The 18,832-nt window shown below is 48.4% G+C and overlaps 1 protein-coding gene and 1 long non-coding RNA gene across 2 annotated transcripts in view; both read right to left on the bottom strand.

The window, feature by feature from the left end:
* Window positions 1-150: 150 nt before the first annotated feature.
* The window catches only part of LOC122367281, a 30,957-nt gene continuing 12,275 nt past the window's right edge, over window positions 151-18,832 (bottom strand). Inside the window, exons 4-8 of the mRNA XM_043340246.1 lie at window positions 7,156-7,285; window positions 5,998-6,170; window positions 5,340-5,399; window positions 3,295-3,318; window positions 151-1,444 (exon numbers count right to left, since the gene is read on the bottom strand). Coding sequence (XP_043196181.1) covers window positions 1,344-1,444; window positions 3,295-3,318; window positions 5,340-5,399; window positions 5,998-6,170; window positions 7,156-7,285 — 488 coding nt within the window. The 3' untranslated portion in view covers window positions 151-1,343. The remainder of the gene's footprint in view (window positions 1,445-3,294; window positions 3,319-5,339; window positions 5,400-5,997; window positions 6,171-7,155; window positions 7,286-18,832) is intronic.
* LOC122367282 lies at window positions 9,984-16,201 on the bottom strand. Its single transcript, XR_006254032.1, has 2 exons — window positions 16,078-16,201; window positions 9,984-11,244 (listed from the first exon to the last, which is right to left on the bottom strand). It is a non-coding gene; the product is annotated as an uncharacterized LOC122367282 (long non-coding RNA).

The following is an 18,832-nucleotide window of genomic DNA, read 5'->3' as shown; positions in this document are numbered from 1 at the left end:
TTTCAGCACATTCTGATTGGCCCAAGCCTCAAATGAATCAAATGACGAAGGACAACTAATATAGGCATGTGAGTACCACACTCCTTCAAACCGATTACCTCATATCTAACAAGGAGTATAATATCAAAAACGGAATATCAAACAAGCTTCGATGCGCTGATTTTTTGTATTATAATAATGATAATTATGTCCATGCATCCAGTTTACACTTCTCGAGTCAGTAGACAGTACCGAACAATGATGAAGCTACTTACAACGGCTGTTGGGTCACCTATAAAGGAGTCCAGGCAGTCACGTAGATGAACTTAAAGCGCAATCGATCAATGACCACATTAAATAAGCAAATTACGCAATTCGATATGTAGAGATGCGTAGAAAACACCCATATGTCGCATACACCAGCACAAAAAGGTAAAGTCTTCTCATAATCCATATACCATACATACACATTACAAATTACACATAAGTACAGCAAGGCATATGCGCCACGAGTGCAGTGTTCGCCAAAGTTTTCCTAAATGCCATTGCATTTGCACATAGAACTGGCTCATGCCATGCAATCACATGGAAATAAGCAAGATGGGCCCACGTTCCGCATCTCATTTGCAGCTCCCGCAACTCCAATGTTCATAATGCGGAGACGTGCACATAATATGCGCAAACGTGTTCGTTGCGTAAGTTCACCGTCTTGAAATTCACCAGCGACCAGCAACCATCGTTGGCAATTCATTGCAATCTGTCCCAGTTAACAAATGACATTAAACACTCTGGCCAACTAATTAAAGTTGACAGACCAACTTACCGTCTTGCGAACCGCTCATGCGTTTCCCCCGTATCGGTTCACGCTCTCTCGGCGGCACATCGCGACGACAGGTGACCTCGGCGGCTGTCGACTCGCTCGGATGGCTCGCATTTCTCGCAATTATCGCTGCAGACCACAGAGCAGATCCCCAAAGTATCTTGTCGCACTGTCACACAGCGATTACGATTGTTCTGACATGAAGCTGTATCGATCTTTCCGCCATCTTGTTCAGCACTTTACACACTTAGTGAACTCCCGAGGGATTGTCATGATAGGGTGAAACCGGGCGTTAGGTTGACGTCATTAGTTGGCATTAGCCAGCGCCGTGACTGCTGACGTCATAAGACGAGTCCTTGTCGTTTGTAAGCGCCACAACAGGTAGCACTTACGGATGATTTTCACCATCGGTATAACGATAGCGCTCATTTGACTCGAGCGCTATCGCTAGGTGCATGAGGTTTCGGTAGCCGGCTGTATGCAGTGAGCCAGCAGCGTACACCAGTGACGTAGTCAGGGGTACTGGCGGTCATCAGTGACGTCATCAGTGGTACCGGTGCAGGTCCGCCCGGAGTCGTTGATTGGCGAGTGGGACCATACACAGACAAAGAGCCAGCAAGGCCAGCAGGGCTGAACGCTGGCAACCTGGGGAGCACAGAACGGCGAAAGGTCAGAAAGGATAGAATATCAAACGAGGCTTGCCAGCTTCGAAATGTCTAATCACAACAAAGCACACATTATCATAAAGCCCTATCATAAAGCATAAAGCATTATAGTAAGCATATAATAGTAAGCATAAGCGCAGAAGACAACAATAGATCTGATATTTGCCATTTGCGGGTGGTTCAGTATCGAAGCAACCTAGACTATGAGCTGCACGAATAATAGCCGAACGGATGCATCGATAAAGAATGTCATGGTATGGTAATGCCCTGGGAGCTACCGGGACATAGGAAATGACTTCCCAATAATAGTGTCTCCTCAATTCATTTGCTATATTACCAACATTTATTTTTATATTCCGCCATCTAGGTATCTCCCCAATCCGCTCTCACTCGATGCGTTCGCTATTTGTGTGAAAATGCTCATATAATATCGACTGTCAGGAAGACTATCAAACAGGCACGTTTAAATAGACATCAGAGGCCTCTTGCACCAAACTACCTAGCTAGGTAAAATCGAAAAACCGGTTTCAGAATAAGCTAATCTAACGGTGGTAAATTTGTTTGCAATAGCCCAATACATAATCCTACATGTGCTTGCAAAATTTTGCATGCAAATTGTTACATTTGAGACTTGGACTGGGTATACGATGCAAAATAATCCAAGCATTGGTGCAAGAGGATTTTGGTGCAAGAGGCCTCAGCTTGGAACTGCTGAATACGGCTTTACGTCACATCAACTTGCACACATCATTCGTTTACGACGGAACAAACAAGAAGGTAGCATGGGCTTTGAATTATGATTGAAAACTGACGAATGTGATCAGCCGTAAGCGCGTTCCCTGAACTTTTCCTGCCACGACCAAGGGTAAGCTAAGTTACAGTTATTGCCTTCATACAGCTAAATCTCACTTGATCCAACAATTTTAAACAAACTAATTTTAAGAACCCATTTCGAAAACTGCTCCTAAATAAATTGAAATAACTGCATTTTACCCGAGAGAAAGATTATCGTAAGCCTGTTGCACACATCTGCATAACATGATGCAGACGGTCTATGCACTAGGTACCTACTGTCTGTTGAGAAGCGTCCGCGGTAAACTACTCTTGGGCGTCGGTTTGTATGCATGCCATGCTGATGAAGAATGGCCGAATGGGATCCATCAGCTCCAGTCTAAAATACTGGAGGAAGCAATATTGACATTGAAATTCAAGTAGGCTAGGATCCATGACGCAGAGAACTTCTTAAGTCGGTCATTGAAAGTAAATGTTAAGCGATGCACTCTCCCTTAGTGTGGCTTGAAATACCAGGAAGAAGATTGGTTAAATTGATAGATGGGCTAACAAAGGTTAATTAATTTTGTGTTGTTTATGATTGGTATCTCAAATAATAGCTTGGTCTCCTTTTAATTGTGGTAGAATGCGTAAATAAATCCGAGCAAATATACACCATAAGCCGAGACAACAACCCAACTGCAGCTCTCTGTGTCACCTTTCTGCACTGTTACGAAACGCCAATGATGTTTCAGCATAGGCTGCAAAAGTGCTCAGACAGACACACGCGAGATGATGGGAAGACGAACACCGTTTTCGCCGCTTTGAAATCGTTTTGGTACCGTTGCAGTGCCGTTACAGATCGTGGCAGATATCTGGTCTATATAGAATTATGGGGGACAGTTTTGCCATTCTCGCTTTCGACAACAAAGGCGAACGAGGAGTGGGGTAATCATTGAAGATATACTGCGGGAACCCAGGCCATTGAGACGCTGTGCTGCATCGATTAGTGCTATATACAGGGCGATGGCCATGGGGGATGGTTCAGCCCACGCTTACCAGCGTTCGACGCACGCAGTCCACCTGAAACAGAAAACGTCGCTGATAAAATGGACATTTGCACCTCATACTAAGTGCAGTCTTCACGTTGAACGTATTGGGCATATGCTAAATAAAATCACCGCTAAGCTGATGAACACATAAAAATGACAATTTTTAAAGCATTTTTCTTTGTATTCTACGATGACATGAACGCTACAAAAGCGAGTTACCTGACATTTTACTGTCACCTAAAAATGAACCGATTAAATATGATTTGGTGGGATGCTTGGTTTAAACCTAATCTTAAAGCCAATACCTACGTTGATTGAAGTGGGGAACACGTAGTTATTTACATTTGGTATCAATATATTTTCTACTGCTCGGTCAACTTTATCTCGGCTAGCTGATGAGCCGCGTATTCATTGTACACAAACTTGGCCACGGACCTGGACCCCCACATCAGCTTAATTGGCCATAGCCTAACCTCTAATGTAATTCCCTGACCGCTGTAACCAATACACCACCGCAGCTGGGCGGAAAATCACCCGGCCATGACCAGTAGCAACACCATTGCAGCGGGCCGATACGGCCTGAGGCAGCACGCCTCTGTCCTGGTCACGAACGGCCATCGACCTGCGCTGGTCACGGGCACGGCACTGCGGGACCGGCGGAACTGGCCCCGCCAACGGCACGCGCGCCCGCAGGGTATGCACATTGTTAGATAGTTGTGGTCGTGGTCGTGAAATCAATTTTCAAAGAAAGGGAGCACCACTGTGCTATTGGCCTCGTCTGGCCGAGTTGGTGAGCTGTTGGGCTAAAACACGGGCAGTTTAAAAGCCTGTCAGGGCATTCAATATCCGTCAATACCTCTTGAATAGGAGAGGCCTGCACTGGACAAAGGGCAGTTGTTCGCAGCAATCACTACCCATCCTTAATTCAAGGCGAAAATGTCAAGGCAACTCCGGTCTCTTTTTGCTGCCGTTTGGCTCCCTGAAATGAATGTTTCAATACATACGGGTATCTATGGTTGGTGTTACCCTGAGACGTAATTTATGGTTTTCTAATTGGACTTCCAAACTATGACCTCACTTCTGTTAATATTCGAGATCATTACCATGGAACAAAGTCACCTTTTGAGACACCTTCCTCTCCTTCTAGTCCGCTACCCCTGGCTTTGTTCCCGTTTCAGCCGCCTTCAGAGCCAGTTGCGGAGCACATGGCTGGGGCGGTGACCTCTGGCCCGAGCTCTGATTAAACCTGCCGCCGACAGAATAGGAGTCCCCTGTCGGCGTCACATGGCGGCGCGGCGCGGCGCGGCGCGTGCGCCGCCGGCCGCCGCGCTCGTCCCCAGTCGGACACAGAAGGGGAGTGGTGGCGGCCAATGCTAATCCGCCGTCGGCTAACTGTGGCAGGCTATAACGGACGCTTTATGATGGCCGAGGGGAGCACTCGGCCGCGCTCCGCTCGGTGATACCCAGTAACGACTTCACTGCATCACCCGACAGTGCCACCGCGTATTGATCATAGCCAAGGATTATTGTCGAGAATGGTTTGTGTAATGATAAGCGCACCGGCAAATCTGGAATTGGATCGCCGTGCTGAGTGACGCAGGCCCTAACGGCCACTCGCTTGGCAGGCGTGCTATATTTGCGCCCATAAACTGCTAGTCGTCCTCATTTGCCCAGCTTTCAACGCACAACTGTGTTCACCGCTCGTTTCCTCTTTCCTCCGGCCAAAGCGTTATCCGATATTCAAATGAAGTCGAATCGCACTCTCAGCGCAAACGCCGCCGCGACCAAGAGGGGAGCGCTGGGCGCGGGGCGGCCAGCCGGCTCCTCGCCGTCGCTCGCGTCTCGACCGCGGCCGGCCCCACCGCGCGGGCTCCGATGCTATCAGGGCAGCCCACAGGCAACAGCACCCCCGCCGCTCCGCCGGCGCAACGCCGGCGCCGCCGCCGAATACAAACACCGGCATTGTGGCCGCCAGTGGAGGGAACGGGCCAAGCTAATACCGATAAAGAACCGGGCCGACTGACGGCCTGCGGCTAGCACAAGCACACCTACCTCTGGCGATGGACGGTCCCGAGATCACGATTGTAGGTGGGTCCGGAGACAGTGCGTACTCTGTGGAAATTTAATTAAATTTGTCAGACTGGCGACTAAGAGGATTTCACGCAGAGGGCAACTTAAATGGAATGTCGGGACTTTAGTATACCAGTCCCTGCGGGAAACTAGGTTTAACTCCACCGGCGGCGCAGCTGCTGAAATGTTTCTGGAAACTCTAGTTCAAACGTGCGACCGGCCAAAACACATTGAAACATTTATACCGGTGGATTCGGCTAATGGAAATGTGTTGTCTGGGAGAGTTGCAAGCTGCACCCGCATTGAGCCGGCTCTAAGTGGCCCGGCCCAGAGACTGAAAGTAGTTCATCCCATCTCACTCTCACTCACTCACACTCTCCTCACTCTCTCTGTCTCTCTGTCTGTCTGTCTGTCTCTCTCTCTCTCTCTCTCTCTCTCTCTCTCTCTCTCTCTCTCTCTCTCTCTCTCTCTCTCTCTCTCTCTCTCTCTCTCTCTCTCTCTCTCTCTCTCTCTCTCTCTCTCTCTCTCTCTCTCTCTCTCTCTCTCTCTCTCTCTCTCTCTCTCTCTCTCTCTCTCTCTCTCTCTCTCTCTCTCTCTCTCTCGCTCGCTCGCTCAATTTTTGCAGAGTCACATCGCTCACCTGACGAGTAGGAGATCTCTCTTCGCTCCATATAGTTGGTATCTGATATTCGCATGATGCACTCGAAGAGGGTGTGGTCTTGTAGCAGCTCGTGACGCGTCACCCAGAAGGCCGTGACGTCATATAGACCGTCACGCCACGAGACGTACTTGTTGAGACCCTCGATCGGAACCCTGCACAAACGGAAAGTGAGTGACGTGGTTTGGTTGTGTAATTTATGTGCTTGTTAGGTATGATTTATTTCAAAAGTTTTTCACCTTCGATGGCAGAAATAGGTGATAAGTATAGCCTGAACACCTGCTATCCTGGTTTATGGTTCACAAGCAGGAATAGTACAACTTCATCAATGTAGCCGGCCGAATTTCATTCAAACTTTATAAATGGGTTATCGGTAGGGCGATATTTTACATTATGCAGCGAACTTAATATTGAACTGCGAATGTCAGGACCAATCAGACGGCTGCGGGTGAGCCCACAACACCAAATTGGATTCGCGCGCCAACAGAAGCCATCCAACATTATTGAACATTTACAAATGAAGCCAGCATGGGGCATGTAAATCGAGACCTAAAATTACATAGGTCAGCACACCGAGGTGATTTCAATTTTAGCTAGATCACCTCCTGGCCTCATAAGAAACTAGAACACCGGAAAGACAGCTGCCGTCTGAGAGAGCCGCCTTGTTTTCGATTTCTCACGACACGCAACAGCCCGATCCAAAGTTGCGGATCCCTGGCGGGCTGTCACGGCAGCCGGGTGGTGTGCCAAGTTACGCGGCCGGGCGTCTGCCGTGAGCGTCAACAGACACACCCCGACCCGCCGCGTCCCACCCAGTCCCGGCCTGTCCCGTCACGCAACGTCCTGTCGGGTCCCGTCTTATCCGTCCTTCCCCGTCCGCCGACTCGGCCCTGGTCCGCCCAGTCAGGTTCTGCCCCAAAACCTGACTCATCTCCCTCGTTCCATGTTGCCTCGTCATATTTTTCTCTTCCCGTCTGTCACGTCTAATGGCGTCTAGCGTCTGTCTCATCCCGTCCCGTCTTCCTCTCCTATCCCGTCCGCTCCATCCAGCCCGTGCCGTCCTGCACCATCCCGCCAAGTCCCGTCCTGTCCCGTCCCGTCCCTTCCCGTCCCGTCCCGGTACCCCCTCCCCCCGCTCACATGGTTCTGCTGTTGGCGCCACGGTACAGCTCCACGCGAGGCTCCGGATACATGCCCGACACGTGGCAAGTGATGTTGACCAGATTGTCACCCGGCTGGACCTCCGATATCGACATCTCACGCGGCGAGGCTGCCGACAAATAAAGGTGTTTAGAAGTGATATCTGTAATACTTTCTCGTTTACGGTGTTGAGGGATATTTGCTCTAGTGCATTTGCAGTGGTCTCAAGTCTGGGAATTTTAAATAGGGGAGAGTGGGGTGGGTTGTATCAGTTTTTACTCCGAGACCCATAACCTCGTAACTATCCGTGATTAACTCATTATTTCCATACTATCTCCTTCCTTGATTCTTCTGCTTTTTTGTGCGAAGTAACTTTTCCGCTACCTCAACCAGTTTTTCTTTTACGGTCTGCCGAATAGAACAATGTTTTTGATACAACCTGCCCCATGGCTTGGGTGAGTTGTATCACATGGTGGGGTAATTTGTATCACTATTTCACGTTTCAGGGAGTGTGCTTGCTACTGGTTTTGAACATAACAACAACATTAAATGGGGCTAATACAATGTATATGCTCAAAGGCTTCACTTTTATTAGACCAAACTTAGGTCAATCCGAACGAAACATCGAAACGAACGAAACATCAACAGACTAGACGCAAAAGTGGCCCGTTAAGAGCAAAGAAGCCAACACATTGTGCCGAAATGGAACGAGTATTGACTAGCTACCTACAAACGCGAGCCAGGGCTTAGCTTTTGCGATCAAAAGCAACATACCCATGCATACATACATACATACATGTTACAACATACCCCACCCGGCTCTGATACAACATGTACCTCGCCGCCATCTTGGAAAAACATCCTCGTGCTCAAAAACAGCGGACAGCTGGAGAAATCCATTTTCACTCACGCAGCCTTAGAACCTACCCTCACCACCGCTACGGAGATCTTTCAAATTCGTGCACATCTAAATGCCCAAAACACACATTTTCTTACAACTTATTTTTTTAGAATGACATTAAAAAAACATAAAATCGGCTCTCACCTCGAGACGCGTCCACCCAGCCACACGACAGAACAGGGAAAGATGGCGCCCGGAAAACCTCGTCGGCTGGTCGTATCACGAGCGCCATCCATTGGATAAGTTTGACACAATTAGCCCTGATACAACTTGGACATGATACAACTCTCCCCGCTCTCCCCTAAATATAGTACGCTACGCCTGAGGGACCCACAAAAATGTTTATTTTGTCGGGAAAGTGTTGCTATTTGTTCGTCATCAAGAATATGATTCAGTAAAAAAAATGTTTTCGAGTTTGACGGTGCACGGACCTGATGCATAGAGTTATCCGTGCCTTCCATAGAAGAGCGTAGTAAGGCCCTGAGAGCTTTACCTAAATCAGTGAATTCTTGTGCGTTTGCATACCTCATAGCTATGCAAATGCTCACACATAGCTGTCGAAGTGACTTGTGCTGATTGCACTTGATATTGCAGACGACTCAATGTGAAGGTACTGTGTAGTAAGTCTTAGTGTAGAACGTCTGATCCCCGACTTAGGTACTGATAGCCAAGAGGTGCAGAACATCCCCTAACAATCCCTCACTCCTGAAACACGAACCATATCTAAGCAACCATATTACCGCAAAATCCCTCTGAAGCTCGGACAGAAAGTCACTTTTAAACCAGAGGAACGCAAACTTCAAACAAGTTCTTGTTAGTGCCGGTTCACATGAATTAGAAGGATTAGCTATCTTCTAAGGCCGCTTTATTCGGGTTTTCCGCAGCGCCGGAGCCGCTCGGTCCATCCCGCCTCGTTCCATCGGTCGTGCGGCACAGCCTAACTTCCAGGCGTCTATCACTAGTGCCATCTAGCGACTGAAGGAATAACTCCGACAACTGCGGCACAGCATAGCGTCCAGGCGTCGACTACCAGTGCCATCTAGCGACGGAAGGCATCACTGCCACTAGCTCCGAACCAATCCATTCGTTTTCATGGCGACAGCTGATCGCCATCTCAGTTCGCTCGCTTTAGCTCTGACATGGCTAGCTGTGCCTCCTTTTGAGAAGTGACGGACTGTGAGTTTCATTCAGCAACTGCCGGGAGGCGGGATCAACGACCTACGTCACTGCGTTATAGGTTCTGGAGTGTCGGTCAGTCTTTGTGTTCCACTGATCGATAGGTGAATGACTCTAGCCAGTAAGTTAAGTCACGCAGTTTCAGCAGGTTTAAAGCCAGTTTCGTTCTACAATCTACATACAGTGCTACCACAGTTATAATTTCATGGAGTCTCACATGTCAGTCACATGATTGAAGATAAACATATCATTTTTAGGCAACTAGGCATATTGATACCTACAGTTTACACTGACCATAGACCTTTTGTAAATACGTATGTATTTACACCACCGGGCTGACCAAGTGTAGAAAGGTCCAAATCTTGTTCGTGATGCAAAAATGCAAGCACACACAAAGCTGTCACAGAGGTCACAATCACGTCCTTCGACAATGCTTCTGGGTTTCATCAATGAAATAAAGTGCACCGTAAATTGCCGCCATGCCCCCAATATAACTATTGCAACTGGTCACTTCTTGATCTAGGATTCACCTTAACCCTCGCCGGACCTATTGGTTTTCTACATACACGCCGGCCGAGGGGGGGGCGGGTACGACACCCCCCCCCCTCGCCGTTTCGCCCCTGGTGGAGCTAGCGCGTCGCGGAAAAAACGAGCGTGTGCGCCGTTACGAGACGCAGAGATTGGTACCCGATTTTAAGGTCCTAGGTCAACCGGTGACCTCTGAGGTCAGGTCAAGTGCCCCAAGGTACGGTTTAGTTTTTTTTTTTTTTGCATGTCCGGAGTCACCGGTATTGTATTAGGTAATCATCGGATAACTGATAGTGCATATACAAACACACGTGTAGGTATACACCGATCGGTGGCACCGCCAAGCAGGAATGGCTGGAAAAGGATTCGCAAGTTAGTATTGTTAGAGTGAGGACAGTTAGTGTTAAAGGTTTGTGAGGGAATGCTTGACGGTGCCAATCAATCAATCAATATGACATCCAGCGCAGTCAGTGGTCCACATCTGGGCGCCATCGCTCGGCCCGCCACAAGGCTATCTCAGCCCCCAACAGGCCGAGGCCCACCACCTCAGACAGCCGAACGCACCAGATATCACACCCGTTATCGGCCCGTGTCCAGGACCAGAGACAGCCGCAACACAAATTCCATCATTGTGGCCCATGAGCGCCCGCAACCACACGCCATCCTGGCCGCGGCCAGCGGTTCAACGTCCAGGCGCAATAGCCCAGTCCCGATGTTATCCCTGACGGCGTAGGCCCGTCGTCGACAGTCAAATGGTCCGGTCGGGCGCAGCCGACCGGACACCGAACTCGACCGGCCGTCACGCCCGGCCCAGGCCAATCCTAGTTTGAGAGGCGCAACGTCATTGTTCCTCGTAGCGGCACCAGGGGGCCGGTAGTCGCATACCATCCAGGCCACGGGTAGTGTGTCCTAGGCCGCCGCACTCCCCAGCAGGCAGAGGCCCGCCGCCGCTGGCAGTCGAGCAGCCGGGGTCAGGATGCCGCCGCCGACAGCCGAGCGGCCCCCAAGAGTAGGACGCCATCCAGGGGGAGCCGCATCGCATCTGCCAGCCGCAGCGGCCCCCGAGCGCCGGCAGCCGCACCTCCTCCACGCCGCCTCCCACGGCCCACGTCCGAGGGCAGCCACAGGCCCCGTTGAAGGTCGTCAGTCCTCAGCAGGTGGGCGCCCATCGCTACTGACAGTCAGCGAGTAGAGGCCCGCCGCCGCCAACAGCCGAGCGGCCCCCAGGAGTAGGACGCCATCCAGGGGGAGCCGCATCGCATCTGTGAGCCGCAGCGGCCCCCGAGCGCCGGCAGCCGCACCTCCTCGGCTCCTCCACGCCGCCTCCCACGGCCCACGTCCGAGGGCAGCCACAGGCCCCGTTGTAGGTCGCCAGTCCTCGGTTGGCGAGTGCTCATCGCTCGGGTCGCCCCCAGCAGTCGGGTGGCCCCCAGCAGGCGGCCGCAACGCCCGACCGAACCGCGGTCAGAAGCGCAGCAGCCCGGCTGTGGATCGGGACAAATGGCGAGAGGACGTTAGGCTGATGGTCAGTCACAACATAGGTCGGGAAGATAGGTTTTGGGCGCGAGAATCAAATGGCCACCGATAGTAAGCTATAAAAGAATTTGGAAATCATAATAAGCTCGCTGATTGCCAATTAATGACGTCTGAGAGCAAGTGCAGTGTAGAAAATAGATATGCACAATTTAATTAGGGGCAACAACACGGCAGGGTAAAGGGCGCAGAGTTTCCTGAGGCCTACCGTGCTGTGCAAAAATCAGGTGTTGCAATAACTAAGCAGCGGGTCGACTGCGGAATAGCTTATCCTAAAAGAAAAGAAAACGCACATACGTAGAGGAGTTATGACAAATGGAGGTGAGGGGAACGAAGCAATGAAGTCTTGTTAATAGGATTCTGTAAAGATTAGCTTAAGACACTTTTTAAACAGGCATTTACTAGCAGGGATATCATTCATGTTTGGTATACGTTGTACCAAGATTTTATTCCAAACCCTGGGAGCTTGGTAAAATAAACTAAATAAGAGATAGTTGAAGTGACGGTAATTTGGCAGCACCTCACTATCACTGGACCGGACCAGCTCGCAAAAGTGTTGGTTTACCCTCGTATTTCTGCTTGAGTGGTGGATCTTAAACTTATCAGCAATGGGGCGGGGAAGTTGACCAAACAAAAAGTCGTGCAATATAAGCAGCAACTGATAAGACAGTAGGTCAGCGATCTTAAGAACTTTTAGTTGTCTAAACCAAGGAGAAGTATGCGAAATACGTCCCGTTCCAGAAATAATTCGAATAGCCCGTTTTTGTACGATAACGATGGGATGTATAGCCGACTCATAGTTTGATCCCCAGATGACAAGGCAATAGGTGAGATATGGCAATATGAGGGCATTATACAGGAGAAGTAGGAGCTCTCTGTCAAACATGTATCTGGCCCTGCTTATAATCCCTAGATTTCTACTCACAATTCCTGAAACCTTCCTAATGTGTGACTTAAATCTAAGGTCCTCGTCAATTAAAATTCCAAGATATTTGACAGTAAAAGTCCGTTTCAGCTTGACACCATTGACTGTTATAGCAAGGTCATTGCTATTCTGTTGCTATAACAGAAATACTTTGAGGAGAGTAGATTTGGTAGAACGTTTTAGATACTGAAAGTGACAGCCTATTTGCATGTAGCCATGCTGTTACTTTTGGGAATGACTCAGAGATAGTAGCCGCAAAGGACCGAGCACGGATCCTTGTGGGACCCCGCATGTGACATCATGTGCATCCGAAATGATGCCTTTATATTTTAGCTGATGCTTTCTGTTTGAAAGATAAGATGTAAGTAGATTCAATGCTTCGCCGGTAATACCATATTTAGAGAGTTTTTTCAACAGAATAGTTATGTTTACAGTATCAAAAGCTCGGGCCAAATCAAGATAGATACAGGCTGAGACATGTCCCTCAGCAAGTTTTGAGGTGACATAGTTGTGTAACAGTGCAATGGGCATGTAAGTAGAGTGTTTTGCTCGAAACCCAAATTGGAGATCGTAGATAAGGTTATTCTCCGAAATGAACGCTGCAATCTGATGATGAATGATTGTCTCAAGAATCTTTGAGAACACTGGCAAGACTGAAATTGGTCTATAATTACCAAATTGCATTCGAGATCCTGCCTTATAGACAGGTGTGATAAGAGCAGTTTTAAAAACATTGGGAAAGATGCTTTTGGATAGGCATAAATTGAGCATATGGGTTAAAGCTGGTAAGATAGTTGGAAGGATGGCTTTGACAAGTTTTGTGCTAATGCCATCAAGCCCAGCACTTGCATCCTTTAACAATTGAACAGTAGTGAGAACATGGTTTTGGGTAACAGGGCAGAAAGTCAACACATGGGGTACATCAAAATGGATAAGGTAAGACATAGGGTCCCTGTCACTGGGGCCAAGGGCCGAGTCAAGAGAGGGCGCAACTTGGCCATAGTATTGGTTAAATGAATCAGCTATTAAACTGGGGTTTTCGACTTCCGTCTCCCCAATTTGAAATCTGTCTGGTAGGTCAGGGTGTCTTTGTTTGGTCCCTAGGGCTTCCAACAGGTCTGCCCACAAACGTTTAGGATTCTGCTGATTCTTGTGAAACTGAGCCCTAAAGTATGACTTCTTTGCATGCCGAATAGCCAGCCTAAGGGTATTTCGATATTTTGTGAACTTGTTTTTATTTTCAGATGAACGCTCTCTAAGAAATTGCTTTAGAAGCCTGTTTCTCACCTCGATAGACCTCAAGAGACCAGGAGTCATCCATGGTTGGATAGGAGAAAAACGCCTTGAAGAGCAAGGCAAAGTAAACTTGTCTGTCTCTATAGTTACAATTGAGACCAGCCTCTCTGCAGCTATCTCTGGGTCATCAATAGCGTAGTATCCAACCAGGCGTTCCGTAATGGCGGCCCTCAAGTCATCTATCCTATCGTAATTAAACTTAGGCTGGGTAGAAGGACGAATTGTTTCTAACCTTTTGTTTGATATCAAATTCGAGGAGCAAAGAATAGCTTGATGGTCTGCTATACCACAACATAATGTACCACTGTTTGTAATGGTACCAAGAGCGTTGGTAAAAATATTGTCAATCAATGAGGCCTTATAAGGTGGCACAGTTGCAATGCGAGTTGGAACAGTGATAGTGGGATAAAATCCAAATGAATTAAGGCAGTCCAGGAATAACTTGGAATCAGTCTCCTCATTGTAATTGAATAAATTTATGTTCCAATCGCCTCCCCAGAAACAAGGTCTGTTAAAGTGAATGACTTTAGTCAGGGTATCTTCAACATACTCCATGAATAGCTTCACAGGGTACGAAGGAGACCTGTACACTGTGGCAACAAGGAACGATGGTTTGTGTGGCACTGAGACCAGCAAGAATATGGATTGGAACTCAATCTCTTGAGCACACAGGCTATCTTGGATTTTGCAAAAGGGAAATAACTCTCTTTTTACATATATTGCACAACCTTTGCCAGTGATGCAAGCATCAGGTATGGAGTGAAACAGTTCATATCCGGGTATTCCATAATGAATGATTAGGCTCGGGTCAAGCCAGGTTTCTGAAATGAGGATGAAATCGGCATTTTGTTTTGCTCCATGCACCAAAGTAACAACCTCATTGTGGCTTTGGTGCAATGACCTAGCATTAATGTGAAGGAAAGTGATATTGCCTTGTTCAAACAAGCTGGCTGACTGCGATGGAAGGAAAGTTGAACAATTGTTTGCAACAGCCAGAAGGTTGGGAACATCTAATTGAACATGACCAACGATTGGGGTATCATTGGGAAGAAACCGAAGCAGTTCACCCTCATCCTTAACAAAGTAAGCTCCAGTAGCAGTAATACTTATGTTGGGAAAAAAACAAAAGAAGAAAAACAACAGATGAAAGAAAAAAAAAATCAAAAGACAAGTAACACTAGGAATAGCCGGTCAGTACATCCATGGTACTCATATCAGAGCTGTCAGATCAAATTGGCATTCTATGCATCAGAGGGTAATGGGACAGATGGCCCTCCACTTTCTCCAGGCCCCCCACCCACTCCAGGCCCAGGCTGTGAGTCAGCTTGTGCACCATTCTGAGCAGTCCCAGCATGGGCCCCATGTTCAGACTGACCAGTGGGCCTCTGTTCAGCACCAGAGCCACCAGGCAGCCCACTTGCCACCTGCCCCTGAGGTTGAGGGGTCCTCTCAGACACAGGAGGCATCCTCTGGTTTCTGTTTTTCTTGCGATTGCGCTGAACATCAACCCACTGGCCAGTCCCGGAGCCAGATCCAGTCTGGGCACGGACACGATCGGCAACTGGTGTGCGAGCATGGATGGCTCGAAATTGGTCTCGTATGACTGAGTCAGAGGGAGCAACTTTTTTGCCCTCACAAAGCTCACGGATCTGCTCAAGTCCACATCCAAAGGGGATCTCAATTGGTTTGATATCCCTGCTCTCTGATGTCCTAACAAATATTTTTCCCGCCTGGGTAAAATATGAAAGTACAGATGACCTTGGGTCATCTTTGAGAGCCTTGATCATCTCAATGACAGACAGACGTTCAGTGGTCAACGACTCGAAGACCAGGAGGCCCCGTCTCTTGGGCTTGGTCCTAGCCCTATAGACTCGATCAGTGTTGTCAAGATGGATGAATCGCACCAAGATTACCTTGGGATTTTTCAGCCTGTGACATGCACTGATGTCAGACTTATTGATGTCAGCAATCCCAAGGTAAGTTGAGAGCAACTTCAGCACCACATCCCTTGTATCCTCACCCCTGGTAGGCATCTCAACTGCAGCACCTGTGAGTAACAGAGTCTGCTTCCTACTATACATCTGTTGACCTTCCAGGCGCAGCATAGTGGACGTCAGATCTCGCTCCAACTCCCTCTGTTCAGTTCTAACCTGGCAAAGATTGTCCTCAACTGCTTCTACCCTGACAGCAGTTTCCCCATGCTCAACACTAAGTAGGTCAAGTGCAGCCTTGAGTTGGCCCACTGTCTCAGTCAAACTACTCACTTTCTCTTTGAGGTCAGCGTTTTCAGCAGAAAGTCGCTCAATCTGCTCCTTCTGGGTAGGCCCCATTTTAGGGTTGTTTTTAAGCAAACCTGAAAGCCCGCTAGTAATTGCCTGTACACTGATCGAATTGGGTCAGGAATAGACCAAGGTGGAAAATATTGGAAAAGATCTTCTAGGAGTGCGTCACAATTGACTCAGCAGCCTATCTAGTGGCTATCTCGTTTTATAAATTCAACTTAATCAGGATGCACATAACCAGCCTGGAGAGTGCTCACCAGGAAATCATATTATGGTCTCACCTGCAAAAATTGCAACTGTATCTATCCAGCGCCTTTGTGCTGGGCGAAGGCGCGGCCGGCGCGGCCGGCGGCCGGCCAAGTTTCGCGAATTGGCGTTAGACCGCGAGAGTTTACGAGACTAGTCGCATTCAGTCAGCTGATTCGTAGTTCCAGCTGATCGCTCACGGAGACGCAGCGCAAACGTAAACAAACGTCCTTGGAGGCGCGCCAGATTTGAGTATAGGATATCTTACCGCCTGTAGAGAGGCAATTAGAACAATATATGGTGAGCTTTTGATTAATATAAATCAGCAACGCCTAATAAAGACAACAAGTGGCCATTCGATAATCACTTACCCTGGGAAAGGGAGGAAATAGGCACGGAAAGCAGGAGCTCCACACAGCGACCCAACCCAGATCAAGGATCAAGGATCAAGATCCTTGATGATTCCAAGATTTTTGGTGAATAACTTCGCAAAAAACGGCCGCAGAGCGCCGATTTTGGCAGCATCGTGTTCGTCTCGCTCAGGCGCGTCGAATGATATACTTTTTGTCCGGGTCAGGTCAACTTGGGGTGTTGACCTCAGGTCAAGGTCAGGTCAGCACCCCCAGGTCACGAAGTTGGTCGAAAGGGGTCATGTCGCATATCATTCGATTCGGCAGGTCTTCCTGAGTCCATTGGTGGCTTTTCCGACTCGCTAGCTCAATTTGATCAAGAGTTATTGACGAAAAACTAAAATGACCTTGATGACGTCATAAATGACGTCACGCAAGGTCAACATTGCAAAGTGACGCATCTAACCTTGCAAGGAGTGCATAAAATCACGATTCTGTGTGCTTGAGATAGTTGGAGATCGTTCCCGGCGCCAGAATAGCAGTTTTCATTTTTCCCGATTGACTTATAATGGTGAGGTCACGAAAATGACCTGACCTCATATGACCTTTAGGAAAAATCCGAGATATACAAGTTGTGGGACTCATGATGGATACTAGATCCTGCAAGTTTCATTTCCCTGTGACATCTCCTCTGGCAGTGAGGGCGTTGCGAAGTTGCGACATCTGAAGACCGTGCAGAGGTTCACTTATGACGTCATAGGTCAGTGACCTGACCTGACCCAAAAATGCGGTTGGTGTCAAAAGATGCGGCTTGGATCAAAGGTCAGGTATGCCAAGTTTCAGCTTTCTATCGCCAGCGTGTTCGGAGCTATCGCGAAAAAACCCTATGGGGGGGCGGCACCCGCCCCCCCCCCCCTCGGCCGGCGAGGGTTAAACCTGCATCAACAGTTAAATTTCACATAAAGAAAAGCTATAAGTTACAATCAACGCCAGACATTTCGATATTATGCAATGAAACAATCTAAATGGGCAAAATCTCCTAGGGATTTACAGCCATGTTCGGCCATCCAAAACCATACGTGTCATTCCTTTCAGTGCCAGTCACATTAAATCAACCAGGGTTGATCAGGCACAAAAATCCCATCTGGGCCTTTCAAGATTCTAATAAGCTGACGATATAAAACGCCATCCAAGGTGGTTTAACTGGAACTGCTGATCAAAGGCATCAATCACCAGCCCCGTCTCAGCAGAGGCAATCTCTACAGGATCCCGGGCCTCGGTAAAAATCAGTGAACGACACGAAATACTACCAGTATAACGCCTTTTGGGGCGACTAACGGAGCGAGCGAGAGGGTGGGCCTTGCACGTGCGAAATTGCGAGGGGGTACCTCCAACTGACTTGTGCATGACACCCTACTAACTGGTCTCTAGCAATGTGCCAAATTTGGGCACAATCGGCCCAGCCGTTCTCGAGATCTGGAAGCGGCACCCTGCACGTGCGCACGTGCAAAATGGGTCCCAACTGACTTGTGCACGGCACCCTACTAACCGGTCCCTAACCGTGTACCAAATTTGAGCGCAATCGGTCCAGCCGTTCCCGAGATCTGGAAACGACCCCTGCACGTGCGCACGTGCAGCAGCACCCCAACTCTGGCACATGTATATGCAGTGCCTAGTGGGTGCCTACCTACATGCCAACTTTCAGCGCAATCGGCCAAGTAGTTACCGAGATATTGCAACAATTACAAAACTGACACCTCTTCGTTTTGCACGTGGCACGTGCATAAGGGGTCACCCACATGCATCGGGAATAGTCCAATACTTGGTAGAAGGAATGAAGCTACCCTACAAAAATTACCGCGTGTAAATCGGTCAAGTGGTTGCTGAGATATAAGCCTCGCAAAAGCGTGACCACGGCCGGCCGGCCGGCCGGCCGCTCATACTCAGAAATTTCCGTTAATCTAAGGAAAGACTACGCTCGCTTCGCTCGCTCCGTAACGACTGGGCTCTGCCAAATCTCACTAGCAAATTGGCTTTACCGCCAAATTTGGGAACGAACGGGTATCAATCGGTTGTAGCTACGTACCTGCCGAAAAATCACGTTTAAAACACGATTGATTGGGTTTCTAACAAACAAAGTCTTGCAAATTTCTCACAAAATTCATACAAAAAAATCAAGTAATAAGTCCGGGCGCATCAGTGTCTATGCATATTAGTATACTATCACAATTCATTTCACTATTGCTCAATAATTAATCACGCGACTTGCAGTCAACTCAAAAGTTAGATAAATGATTTCTGTCCTAATTGCAGACTGATTTGGAAACTGTACGCCACTAATGAGCAAAGTTAGTTTGAGAATCGAATTTTCCTCTCGCAACCCTCTCTATATCTATTATTGATGAAGCATTCTTCTGTCATTCAAGCATCCGTCAACGTT

The sequence above is a fragment of the Amphibalanus amphitrite genome, unplaced genomic scaffold (genome assembly GCF_019059575.1).
Source record: "Amphibalanus amphitrite isolate SeventyFive unplaced genomic scaffold, NRLGWU_Aamphi_draft 000861F_arrow, whole genome shotgun sequence".
Taxonomy (NCBI): domain Eukaryota; kingdom Metazoa; phylum Arthropoda; class Thecostraca; order Balanomorpha; family Balanidae; genus Amphibalanus; species Amphibalanus amphitrite.
This window is presented reverse-complemented; position numbering and strand designations above follow the sequence as displayed.